Genomic DNA, 13,885 nt, shown 5'->3' with positions numbered 1-13,885 from the left:
TCCACAACATCAAAACACTCTCTAATATAGAGAGCCACACCACCACCCGTTCTGTGCTGCCTGTCTCTTCTGAAGAGCCTATAACCAGTCATTGCAGCACTCCAGTCATGGGAGTGGTCCCAACAGGTTTCAGTGATGGCAACCAGGTCATAGCTAGCCTTTTATTTCTTTCCTATTGAGCAATGCGTACAGCTATATTATATCGGACATGCAATAATAAAATCTCTATGACCCAGAGGAATTTGGCACATCAAATGTCACTCAAATGTCACTCTGGCATCTCCAATGTCACCTGGTGTCTGCATCTGACCAGCTCTCTCCTGGCCTCTGTCTCCATTCAATGTGCTGGGAGCTGAGACAAGCAGCTGACATACAGCTGCCTGATTTGTGCCCACCTGAACCAAGGCAAGAGGAATCCCAACTCCTGTGGGCTTCTGTGAGGCATGGGAGAGGCAGCTAAACACCCTTCTAGCCTCTGGACTGCAAACAAAGAATGAGATGCCTGGTTTGACTCAGCTGAAATCCTTCCCTCGGCAGGGGGAGGGAGACCCTTGGGTGGGTGTTCTGCCTGAAACCAGGACATGGAAAGGTGCTCCTTGGACGTCATACCTCTTCTGAAATGAGGAAGGGCAGTGGTCCCTCTCCAGTGGAGGGAAGGAATATAAATGATTACTTCAGTCTATTTCAAAGTTGATTCTCCTGGAGACCCAGGGCCTTGTCAAGAGCTCCCTGTGCTGCTGAGCTGGGCCGGGATCCTGGGTCCAAGGGGAGCTCCTGGCAAGCGGGCAGCGCTGCAGAGAGACAGCTCTGCCCAGGAGCAGCTCCTCTGCACAGCGCAGCAGGGCTGGGGACACTGCCTGGAGGGGACAAGGGCGGCTGAGAGAAGGGAGGGAGATGTTAAAGGCAGTGTGGAGGGGGGCTGCTGAGAGCTCACTGCGGGAGAAATCTTCCCAGCCCTGAACAGGGTAAGTGTCTGGCTGCAGGGCAGCACAGCTGTTGTTCCTGGTGCCATCTCCAGATTTGCTAGCAAATCCCACAGCCTATGGGAGCTCTCAGAAGAACTCTCAGAATTTTTTTGTATAAGAGGGGAGTGAAAACCTCTAGAGCAGGGATTATCTGCCAAAGCTGTCACAGGGACAGGACATGAGGATTTCTTCTTTCGGGTCTGGCTGCAAGCTGTGCAGCCGGGGTGCAGGCAGGGGTGGCCAGGGCTGTGGTGCAGAGCAGGGTCCCTGCTGTGCCCCAGGGGCTCTGTGCAGGGGCACGGCCTCTGCCGCCTGCCAGGCTCAGCACCCAGCCTGCCCGGGGAGCTGCCCTCAGCGCTGTGGGGAGAAGCTGTGGTGGAAGGAGCCCCCTGATCAGGGCAGGGCAGGGCAGGGCAGGGTGTTGCTGATGCCCAGAGGCTGGTGCCTGGGGCAGGCTGCTCACAGCTCCACAGCGCCCTGAGGACATCTTTGAGGGAGATTCTTGAGAGGGAAGACCAATGCCTACGCTACCTGAATGAAAAGCACTCTCTGGAGTACCTGCTTCCATTCTGCTACCATGGAGGACAGGAAGAACAAGGAAAATGGATCATTCCTGCTGCCCTTTACCATGTACCTAAAGGGCAGTACTGACCCTTCCAAAGAGCGAAGTTGATTAGCCTCGTCTCTGTGGCACTCTTAGGAAACCAAGACAAGAGCTCCAGGCAGGAGCATGTATTCTTCCCTGGAAGAGGCAGTGTGTCTTGTTGAGGATGCTTCAGTGAAACCTGGTTTAGGTTTTACTCAGAAAACACTATCTAACTTGTCTCTTTAAATTCCTCCATGGAGAGCCAAGCATACCCGGAGGCAGCAAATGTCCAACAGCAGCTTCTCCAACGAGTTCCTCCTCCTGCCATTCGCAGACACACGCGAGCTGCAGCTCCTGCACTTTGGGCTCTTCCTGGGCATCTACCTGGCTGCCCTCCTGGGCAACGGCCTCATCCTCACAGCCATAGCCTGCGACCACCACCTCCACACCCCCATGTACTTCTTCCTCCTCAACCTCGCCTTCGTCGACCTCGGTACTATTACCACCACTGTCCCCAAAGCCATGACCAACTCCCTTTGGGACACTACGGCCATTTCCTATGCAGGTTGTGCTACCCAGGTCTTCATGTTTTTTGTCTTTCTCACAGCAGAGTTTTATCTTCTCATCATCATGGCCTATGACCGCTACATTGCCATCTGCAAACCCCTGCACTATGGGACAATAATGACCAGCAGAACTTGTGTCAACATGGCAGCAGCTGCCTGGGGCAGTACTTTTCTCTATGCTGTGCTGCACACTGCCAGTAGCTTTTCACTTCCCCTCTGCCAAGGCAATGCCCTGGACCAGTTCTTTTGTGAAATTCCCCAGATCCTCAAGCTCTCCTGCTCAGATGCCTACCTCAGAGAGGTTGGCCTTCTTGTGGTTAGTTCCCGTTTGTTATTTGCATGTTTTGTTTTCCTTGTGCTGTCCTATGTGCAGATCTTCAGGGCTGTGCTGAGGATCCCCTCCCAGCAGGGACGGCACAAAGCCTTTTCCACATGCCTCCCTCACCTGGCTGTGGTCTCCCTGTTCATCACCACTGCAATATTTTCCTACCTGAAGCCCCCCTCCATGTCCTCCTCCTCCCTCAATCTTTTGCTGGCAGTTCTGTACTCGGTGGTGCCTCCAGTAGTGAACCCCCTCATCTACAGCATGAGGAACCAGGAGCTGAAGGATGCAGTGTGGAAACTGATGATGGGATGTTTTTCAGAAGCAGTAAACTGCCTGTCTTCTGCATATCACTCATAAAATAACTTATTAAAGACGAAGGCATATTTCGTTTGCATTTTCATTTTCTTTTTGCTTTACTTAAATTGTGATATATTTTGTCTATGAAAAAATCCCTTTTCTTCCTCTTCTATTTCTCCCTCTAATGTTTCATGTGACTCTGAGTCTTGGTGTAAACAAGGTTCATTTAAAGGACATATAAAAGGATGGCTCCTGCAGTGACGAGTTTGCCTGGGATGCTTTCTTGGAGACCTGTGGTGGAGCTGCAGGGGGACTTGGCTGTGTGAAGAGGTGGAGGGAAAAAGAATCCTGGCACAGCAGCACTGCCAGGGAGCCAAACAGCTTGGTCTTTCCTAAGTCACCCTCTTTCACCTCCCACGCTCTCCTTCAGAGCCCTTGTGTTGCTGTGAGGACTGATTGCTCTTGTCGCTTGCTCACCGTGCTGCTGTGGGGCAGTCCTGTGTCCACAGGCAGGGACAGGCCAGGGGCACTTCTCTAACACAGCTGGCTCCGTACCAGCATCTCCAGCATAAAAGAGGATGTGCTGAGGGCAGTGCCTGAAGGCTCAGCTCTTCTCCCAAAGCTGCTCTCATGGATATTGCAAAGGAATGGACTTGTCGTGGTGGTATGGTCCCCCAGGAAAACAGCTGAATAAAGGAATGCTAGGCATTATGACTTTCACAGCAACAACTTCTCTGTAGAGTTCTCAACTTGTTCCTAAAATATATTTTCAGTTCTTTAATCATTTTTCCACACCAGGGTGGCCATTTTCTTCAGGATGCCCTGGAGTTGCTTAAGGGTGCATGAGGAAGAATGAGTCTGGACATGTGGGAGGCCTTCTGAAGCATGAGCTGGTTGGCAGGCAGAGTACCTGTGGGATTGTGCAGGGCATCCCCTGCACCCAGTGCTAATGGGGTGGGAGGGGGGTGGGGGGGGGAGAGGGGGAGGGAAGAGGTCTTCAGAGCACAACAGCTCCTTGTGGCCCTGTGGGTGCTGGCTGCGAGGTCACCTGACAGGATAACACATTTGGGGAGGTCACGGGAAAGCCAGAAGAATAAACATGGGAGACCTGGGGAAGAGAAGAGAGTCTTGGCTAACGGAAGGAAAGATTTTGAAGAGGTGAGAAGGGTTCAGGTAAGGCTGATGCTTCTGCAACACTCACTGGGAAAATATTCATGTTATGTCCTGGCTATATTTCTAACCAGGAACCTGAAAAGTGGATTGAAGGAATCCAATTCTCTAATCTCCAGCCTCAAATCCTACTTTGCAGCCCAGCCCCATCCACATCACCTGTTTCCATTATTTTTAACCTATTGCTCTCGCTAATCCATATACCTTAATCCCTAGCATTAAATTGCCAGCCTTAACAACAACCCCCATACCATAAAAAAGCATTTAATACATTCCTAACCAAAAATTTAGATGCTACCCCAAACCCTGGCTGGGTACCCAAAGCAGAACACCCAACTCTCCCTCTAAGACTCTACCCGGTCCCTAAACCTGGAAGGCAAGATCTAATCCCTAAACTCTAACTTGAACAACTAATCCTCAAATCTCTCATTCCTACACTCCTATCATGTAAGTGATGGGTTTTGGCCCCATGAGGCTGGGAAGGGCTTAGGATGTCCTGCAGCAATCACTTGGTCTTGGAGGAGGCAGGTGAGGTGACATGGATCTGGTCAGGTCATAGGACTCAAGGAGGAGATGGGTGGGGATGCTCTGCTGAGGTCAGCTGTGCCTCAGGACCTCAGAAGGCAGCAGGAGGCCCATGGCTGTGCAGGTGGGTGTCGGGGCACTTCTGCCTGAGGACCTGATAAGCCACCTCCAGGCACATGGCTGCTCTATGAGGGTGTCATATTAGCTGTCATAAGGAACTGGGGAGCCACTGACATGCAAAGAGTGTAAATCTATTTCAAAGTCACTCCTGCCCTTGTACCTAATAGACCTTGCACATAGGTCTACCCTGTCCACCAGAGAAGCTGAAAGGCCATGAGAAGGTGCATGGGAGTGGGAGATCCTATCTTTCTGAAGTAGCTGCCAGGTCAGCCCTTGACTCCTGGCTGCCAGATGGGCTTTTAGGATCACATTTACCAGCATCTCTCACAGGCCAGCAGAAGGCACCTGGCTGGCATGGTGCTTGTGTGATGCCCTCTGCTCGAGTACCTGAAATGCCCATGAAATAGTGGCCTTGACTGTGGGTTGTCAAGTCTCTTGTGCCTGAGTACATGACTGGGGAGCAGCAGGCATGTGGCTTAGTTGTGTCTTTCTGAGGAGCTGAAAGGCCAGCAGGAAGGACACATGGCCTGGAAGATCATAGCGAGGTTCCTTCCATCTGGTCAGCTGGCGGGCCCCAGGAAGGCTGATGGGTGTGGAACCATGTGTGAAGGATTGTTTCTGAGATGTTGGAACTTTCCTTGATCATGGGAAACAGCATGTGAGAGAAAACCTGCTTCAAAGGGAAGCTTCGGTGATGGGGGTGGACGTGAGAGGGAAGATAAGTGAGTGGAAGGGGTGTGCAATATTGTGTCAGAGGACACCTGAAAGGAATCTGTAATCAGTCCATGTGTTTGTGCTTCAGGGCACATCTGGAGAGGATACAGACGTCAATAAAGGCACAGCAATTCCCATGTGAGTGCCAGGTAGGAAAGCAAGATGGATGTTTGTAGCCTACAGGGAAAAAGGGAAAGGTGTGGGACAGCATAGGACAGCCAGTGGTGGCAATGGACAAGGGCACTGGCAAGGCTAGACATAGCCAAGAAAGCCAAGCTCTTGTCCCCTGGGCTATGGCAGGTCTCCCTGCCACCAAGGCCTAGGAGGAGACATTGTTTTTTAACAAGATGATACAACTGGGGCCTCATCTCCTCTTTGCAACTCCTGACAGAGGCCAGGGGATGTCACACCACTGTCTTTCACTTGTCACTGCATACCCCACATGCCACTGCCTGAGGAAGAGCCCAGAGCCCCACATGAGGGACGGGACCTCTCTGTCCAGAGCTGCAAGCAAGGCTTGGCCTTTCTGCTTGATGAAACAAAGCCAGCATTTTCTCAGCCTCAGAGCCGCCTGCACAGAGCCTTGGCCTACCTGTAATCATGGCCTCCAATTACCTGCCCTAAGGAGTCCATGGGGCTTTGTCAGTAATGGCCCTCAGCAGGACCAATCAATGCTTTGAAGGACTTTGGGGTTTGGCTTCTGACTTTGGCTTTCTGAGAGATTTCATCAGTCTCCTCTCAGGAGCTGATGTTGATAAACTTGTCTGCAACTACACCTTGGGGCTTATTAAGGCACAGAAAGCCTTTCTTAAGACACAGAGTCTCTTAAGTAGGTCTGGACAGGTAGGAGAAGTTTGACACTGTACAGACAACCTTGCTCCTCTCCTCCCAGTCTCGCACCATTTCTCTCATTGATCCGCTAGGACTTGCATCACTTCTCCTGACATCAGACTTCTCCACTGAATTCTGCAGTTGCACCTTGTAGTTCTCTGTCCCAACTCCCTCCTGCTTTCCTTAGAGAACAGGTTGCACACAGGTAGAGAAGTATGATTCTTAATTGCAAGGAAACTAAAATAAAGTATGATAAAGCTTAATAATCAATAAAGCACACTCTCTTAAGTGTTTGCTAGTTCCATGCTGTACCCAATGAAGCTCATCTCCCACAAGTTATAACCACTTTTTTTTGTTTGTTTTTTTGTTTTCCCTAGTCTGTAGACATGAAAGATTGTGTAAAAATAAAGTTCAGGACTTTCCTAAATATACTTCTAGTCTACATATGGAAATGGAAACTTCGGACTCTCTGAAACCCCAAGCAATGACTAGATCATGGAATAGTAGAATCAAAGAATGAAAGAATCTTGGAAAGGTTTGTGCTGGAACAGGACTCTAAGATCATCCAATCCAATCCCTCTGTCATGGGCAGGGGCATCTGTCACTACATCAGGTTGTTCAAAGTCCCTTCCAACCTGACTTTGAACACTTCTAGTGATGGGGAATCCACAGCTTCTCTGGGAAACGTTCTAATGTCTAACTACTCTCACTGTAAAAATATCTCCTTATATCCAATCTAAATCAGCTTTTACAGCTCAAAAGCATGACGCCTTGTCTTGTCACTACGGACCCTCATAAGGCTCTGGGGGGAACTCATTGCAGATTTCTGTACTTGAAAGGGACTTATAAAAAAGATGGGGAGCAACTCCTTGCTCAATTGGATAATGACAGGACAAAGGGGAGTGGCTTCAAACTAAAAGAGGGGAAATTTAGATTAGAGGTTAGGAGGAAATTCTCCCCTCAGAGGGTGGTGAGGCACTGGAACAGGTTGCCCAGAAAGCTTGTGGATGCCTTGTTCATAGAGGTGTTCAAGATGAGGTTAGATGAGGCCCTGGGCAACCTGATCTAATGGGTAGCATCCTTTCCTATTACAGGGGGTTTGGAACTAGATGAGACCCCTTCCAAACCAAGCCATTCTGTGATTCTATGAAAAGGCAGCAATAAGGCAGCAATAAGGCCTCCGTTGTTGCTGAAGGCGCCTTCTCTAGGTTAAACAACCCCAACTCTCTCAGCTTTTCTTTGCATGGGAAATCTTCCAGCTCTCTGATCATTTTCATGGCCTTCCTCTTCAGCCACCCTAACAGCTCTATGCCTTTTTTTTGCATTGGGGATCCCAGAGCTGGATGCAGTACTGCTGGTGGGGACTCTCTAGGAAGGAGACAAATAAAGCAATCACCCCCCTCAACCTGCTGGTCTCTCTTCTTCTCATACAATGCATGATGTTCGCTTTCTGGACTGCAAATGCACACTGCCAGCTGATAGCCAGATCTTTGTCTTTTGGAGTACACCAGTACAAGTCCCTCTCAGCAGGCAGTCTCACAATCTATTCATCCCCAAATTTATATGGAGAGTGGGGCTTTCCATTACCTAGGTGTAGCACCTTGCACTTGGTGTTGCTGAATTTCAGGAGTTTCTCATGAGTAAACTTGTCAAGTGTGTCTAGGTCCATCTGGATGGCATTCCTTCCCACTTGCATGTCAGCTGCACCACTCAGCCTGGTGTCAACTGAAAACTTGCTGAGGGTGTACTCAATCTCACTTTCCATGGTGGTAATGATGGTATTAATAGTAGGGCCCTGCATGAACCCTTAAGTGATACCACTCCTTACTGGTTTCCGCTTGGTTCTTAAAACATTGACTATAACTCTTTGGATGAGGCCATTTATTCAATTCTTTTCTCCCTCTAACAGTCAGTCCATCAAACCCATATTCCTCCAGTTTAATGGAGTGTGTTGTAGGAGACCATATCAAAAGCCTCACACAAGTCCACGTAGATGGCATCGGTAGCTCTTCCCTTATCTGATGACGATCAGAAGAGCATGACATAGGCCTTTAAGGTGACTGTCCCTCATTGACAGTGGCTGCAGGAGGTAGAAAAGACAGGGACTGGGACAGCTGCTGTGCACTGCCTCCCAGAGTGCTGACAAAAGAGTGCTCCTCGTCCCTGAGTATCACCACCAGGATAAGGAGTTCATGTATCAGGCTTGGATGTGAACCCCGTGCACCTACATTTCAGTGTGAGGCTCCTGAGACAGATTGGGATGCATATCTCTTGTCCTTAGCAGCAGCAGCACAAACAGCTGTGCCCAGTGGGTCTCCCCAACCTGCATTTCCAGTCAGAGCAGAGGTAGCTTTTAAACTAAAAGAGGGTAGATTTAGATTGGATATTCAGAAGAAATTATTTTCTCTGAGGGTGGTGAGGCACTAGAACTGATTGATCAGAGGAGCTGTGGGTGCCCTACCCCTGGAATTCATCAAGGCCAGGCTGGATGGGGCTTTGAGCAACCTGGTCTAGTGGAAGTTGTCCCTGCCTATGGCAGGGCAATTGGAAATAGATGATCTTTAAGGTCCCTTCAAACCCAAATCTTTTTGTTTTTGTGATTCTGTGATTGATGTGACTGACCGGACTTGTTTCCTATCAATGCCTCCCATTCTTATTTTACCTCATTGCATGGGAAATGGTCTTTGATCAGATCCCCTCAGGGCTTAGCTGATTGTCAGGGCTAAACCACAACATATTGCTGTTGGTGACTGGGCTTGAGCTTTTGCTAAAACAATTACAGCTAATGGGTTAATCTCAACAAGTTTTCCAGATGAAGCCAGTGCAGAGATTTCCCTTTGCCAGTCTAGAGGCAAAGAGCAAGGAGGGGCACTTGGGGTCTAAGAGCAGCCCAAGTCCCAGGCTGAAATGTCCATGCAAACATGGAGTACTCCCTGTTTCTGAGCTTCCCATTTTACTGCCTAAGTGGACCCATTCTGTCCTGGGACAGGTTCTGAGGGGACAATACAGCCCACAGAGAAACCACTTCACGGCTTCTAACCCATCATCTCCTCCTCCACCTTTACGTTTTGAGGTGTTCTCTTTTTGTAGTCATCTGCTGTGATCCTTTCTATGTCTAAACACGTAGGGAAAGGTGAAGGGGAAAATTTCCATCTTTATTAAATAAATTTCTCTTGTGGTTTTTGTTTTAGTTTTCTTTATGTTCCTGTTAGAGGAGTAGTTTGATTTACAGAAGAGAATAATTTACTAAAATAATCAGAGACTTGAGACTTGAGTAAAGAGTTTCATCTACTTCACTCCTGGTGCCTGTGAGAACTTGTTCTCCCAAGGCTCCCCCAACAGTCAATGGAGACAAGAGAAAGTGCTCGTGGCTGGGTCGTCCCAGACTAGAACTGCCATGCAAAATAAAGGTGAGGGATCTCTTTCAGATGCTCTTCTCTCTCTCAGCATTGACAGGATGGGAGTAAGGTAAATTGCTCAGCCTCCAGGATATGACTTTTAGACAACTGAAATATAAGCCTACACAATAGTACTTGGCACTTTGCTTTTTTTAGGCGCTTCCTCTTTGTACAACAAGGACCATCCTTAAACTTTTGAAGATGACAAGATTTTTCCAGCTCTCAGAAAAGTAAGGCATTTAGGTGAGGACATTTGATAGTAGGAGAGAAGAGCAACTGTTTGGAAACAACTGCATTTTGGTACAGAATGAGGTCAGATGAGATTGTGTGACAGATCCGTTTCCACTGACCTGGTGGGACCATATGAATTTTGGCCTTAATTAAGAGTACTAAAAAATGTAAGCCACACTTGGTCCCCATTTTCCCTCTTTCCTAAAGAAACAAAGGAAGATGACATAGAAGTAATCAGGGCATTACAAAAGATGTACTTGAAATTTTCTTATTTTGAAATCAAGCAAGGGATCCCCAGATGTTGCTAGTCCAAAAAGGCAAGTACTGAAGAGGAGAGAGAATAACTTTCAATGTACATATTCGAATTGATGGTTTAGCACCTATGTTATAGAAGGTATTTGCGCAGTACATGAGATTTCCTTTTGAAACATTGTTATGATGGATGTTTGCAATTGTTCTGAGTGAATGTGGACTTTCCCAGGAACGGGGTGCAATCACTAACAACCCCTTGTTAGCCCTGTGTTCTTGAGAAAGAATCATTTGTGGCTGATGGAGAAAGCTGGAAAGAAGACAAGAAATTCCCAGAGTACTCTAGCTGATATGTGAAACAGGAAAGCCAGACTCTCTCTGTTGTATGGGAAGCCTGCAAGCAAGGAAAGAGAGAAGGAAGAAGATAGCCTTCTGTCCAGACCATGAAATTACTGTACTCGGTTTTGCCATGTTCCTGCCTCAGCAGGATAAATGGAAATTGGGCATGTGAACAGACAATGGAACTGTCGTTTCTGAATTCATCCTCTCAGGCTTCTCAGGGCTTGATCAAAGGCTACAGCTATTTCTCTGCCTGCTCCTTCTACTCATGTACCTGACAATGGTGATGGGGAATGCAGCCATCATTTTCCTGGTGTGTGTGGATAACCGCCTGCAAACCCCCATGTACTTTTTCACTGGCAACCTGGCATTCCTGGAAATCTGGTTTACGTCCTCCACAAGCACCAAATTGTTGGTGATTCTGAGCTCTGGCAGGAGAACAATCTCAGTCGGTGGCTGCTTTGCCCAGTCCTCTTTCTATTTTGCCCTGGGTGCTGCAGAGTTCGCTCTCCTTGTTGTCATGTCCTTTGACCGTTACGTTGCCATCTGCCAGCCTTTGCGCTATGCTGCCATCATGAAGCATCGGCTCTGCATCCACCTGGTTGCTGCTGTTTGGGTCACGGGCTTCATGTTCTTGAGTTACCGCCTGGTGCTGCTCTCAAAGCTCACTTTCTGTGGTTCAAACAAGATTGAGCATTTTTTTTGTGACAACACCCCCTTATTCCAACTTTCCTGCTCTGACACCAGCCTGTTTTGGAAAATAGACTCGATTTTCATGTTGTTTATCGTGCTGTCTTCCTTGTGTTTAACTCTGGCATCTTACACAAGCATCTTTCTCTGTATTCTACAAATGCCAGCAGCCTCTGGGAGGAAAAAAGCTTTTGCTACATGTTCTTCCCATCTCACCACCTTGGCCATTGCCTATGAAAGCTGCATTGCTCTCTACGCACGTCCCACAGGACATGTTTCTTTAGAGACCAACAAAAGTGTAGCTTTGCTGAACACTGTCCTGTACCCATTCTTAAACCCAATCATCTACAGTCTTAGAAACAAGGCTGTGATGCTGGCTCTGAAGGAAGTCATTGCCCGTGCAACAGCACAGCTTTTCCCCTAATCGTGATGCATTTCTGAAGAGCAATTTGAGTTCTCTCCTGCCATATCTTACGTAATACCACCATCACTGTTGTGGTTTAACCTGGCTGGCAGCTAAACACCACACAGCCGTTCACTCACCCTCCCCCCTCCTTCTCTGGGATGGGGGAGAGAAACGGGAAAGTGAAGCCTGTGAGTTGAGATAAAGACAGTTTATTAAGACAGGAATATAATAATAACAATAATAATAATAATAGTGATAATGATAATAGTATTAATAATAATAATGTGTAAGAAAACAAGTGATGCACAATGCAATTGCTCACCACCCGCTGACCGATGCCCAGCCTATCCCCGAGCAGCCGGCCCCCCCACCCCAGCCAGCCACCCCTATATATTGTTTAGCATGACGTCAGATGGTATGGAATACCCCTTTGGCCAGTTTGGGTCAGCTGTCCTGGGTCTGTCCCCTCCCAGCTCCTGCTGCACCCCTAGCCTGCTCGCTGGCAGGACAGAGCGAGAAGCCGACAAGTCCTTGGCCTGGTGTAAACACTGCTCTGCAACAATTAAAACATCAGCATGTTATCAGCGCTCTTCTCATCCTAATTCAAAACATAGCACCCTACCAGCTACTATGAGGAAAAATTAACTCTGTCCTAGCTGGAACCAGGACAATCACATATATGTGACCTCCACATGAAGATGCCTCTGGAGGTTTATGTTCCTTCTGGATTGTGTTAGGCTTCATGATAAGAAGCACATCTGCATGCAAAAGGAAGGCCCAGGGAAGCGGTGGCAGGACGAGTAATTCAGTTCATGCCCTGCCCTGGCTGCTTCCAGGCCCAGCACAGGAGAGCCCCCAGCTCAACAAGAGCCCATCTCCATGAGCCCAGAAGAGCACAAAGCACAATGGCAGGTGGGAACCCAAGTCACAGGCTCCTGCGGAACCAAGATCTTGTCCCAGCTCCTTCCAGGACTGCCTTGGGTAGACCACCACCCCAATGTCCAGGAAGGAAACCCATGAAGGTGAGCCACTGGCAGCAGCTCTCTGCATCACAATATACTAAGAGGGTTGCTGCCAAGGGCTGTAGGGACACATGGTGTGTGTACATGGGGCTGAGTGCAGCAACTGGACTAGAACCAGGGTGTCAGAGGGCCTGTTCAGATGCCCTCGAGTGGCGAGAATGGGAGCCAGGGACATGTCCTGGGGAGGCTGAGTGTCTGAGCCCAGCTGCTGGAGGGATCCACCTTGCACACACACACACACAAGCATGCACACATACACAAAACCACTTTACGTTTCCCACTAATGTGTCTCCGTCCTGCTCAGCTGGAGAGGCTTGTGTGTGTGCCTCCCAGGAGTATATGCTCTGCCCTGCTCGGGTTGAACCCAGGGACATGGAGCTGCAGCAGCCTCAGCTCTCTCGGGCTGCCAGAGTGTGTGCCTGCTGGGCACAAAACCATCTCTGTATATGACATAGGTGCAGCAAGGCTGAAAAGAGTGGAAAGACAAAAGGGCAAGAGAAAACTGACCGAAGTGCACATTATTGCCAACACAGGTGAGATCTACTGCCAAAAAATAAATGGATTAAGAGGAAAAAGTACCAGGAAAAGAGAGAACCTGAATATTGAAGTGGAAGAGATCTGAGCCATGAAAACAGATTACTAATGTCAACTGTCCTGCTGTACAGGTCAAACCCAGGATGCTGAGAAACAGATAGGAGCCCTGAAAGCACAGTATGAAAAAGATAGAAGGATATTAAAAACTAGAAAGGCACCGTATCTTCAAGCTTCAAAACTCTTGCAAAAGCTGGAGATATTCAATGCAGTGGTCAAAACCTTAAATTAAGATGGAAAACTGAGGGAAAAGAGACAGTTCAGGCTTAAGACTTGAATATAACTTTTAGAGCTCTTAAGAGAAGCGATCCCAACTCTCCTGCATAACTTTTGGAAAAGTACTCTAAAAGTATAATAAATTGGATCTCCTGTACAGGTTTGTATTGTGTTTTGTATTTGATTGTATTTTGTTTTAAGGCAAAAGTGATTTTCAGAAGGATTCGGATTATTCTCTTTGTTTCCTCAAAAACTTCTGCTCCTGTGTCATCTCACACTACGTTATCATCAATATAGTGCAGGTATTCAGGATCTTCCCCCTGTTCAGTGCAGTCTGGATCAGTCCATGGCAAATGGTAGAGCTGTGTTTCCACCCCTGGAACAGTCAATTCCAGGTGGATTGGATGGCCCTACAAGGTAAAGCAAACTCTCTCTTTCACTCTGATATCAAAGAGATTGAGAAAAAACACATTAGTGATATCACTCGTATCGTACTGCTTGGCTTTCTGTGATTCAAGTTCGTATGGAAGTTCTACCATGTCTGGCACTGCAGCACTCAGTGGTGGCATGATTTCATTCAGGCCATGATAGTCCACTGTTAGTCTCCACTCTCCCTCAGCCATTCACACTGGCCATATGGGACT

General features: G+C 48.1%; 2 protein-coding genes across 2 annotated transcripts; both read left to right on the top strand.

Moving 5' to 3' along the window:
* Positions 1 to 1,836: 1,836 nt before the first annotated feature.
* Positions 1,837 to 2,799, top strand: LOC310887727 (olfactory receptor 14A16-like; the record flags this gene model as incomplete). Its single annotated transcript, XM_083813901.1, has 1 exon — positions 1,837 to 2,799. The coding sequence occupies one exon, from the start codon at positions 1,837 to 1,839 to the stop codon at positions 2,797 to 2,799; it is 963 nt and encodes a 320-aa protein (XP_083670027.1).
* A 7,707-nt stretch (positions 2,800 to 10,506) lies between these two features.
* Positions 10,507 to 11,430, top strand: LOC310887890 (olfactory receptor 6E1-like; the record flags this gene model as incomplete). Its single annotated transcript, XM_083814067.1, has 1 exon — positions 10,507 to 11,430. The coding sequence occupies exon 1, from the start codon at positions 10,585 to 10,587 to the stop codon at positions 11,428 to 11,430; it is 846 nt and encodes a 281-aa protein (XP_083670193.1). The 5' UTR covers positions 10,507 to 10,584.
* Between the last annotated feature and the right edge of the window lie 2,455 nt (positions 11,431 to 13,885).

Source organism: Anser anser (assembly GCF_964211835.1).
Source record: "Anser anser genome assembly, chromosome: 29".
Classification (NCBI taxonomy): Eukaryota; Metazoa; Chordata; class Aves; order Anseriformes; family Anatidae; genus Anser; species Anser anser.
The sequence above is the reverse complement of the archived record's forward strand: the minus strand, read 5'-3'. Positions and strand labels throughout refer to the sequence as shown.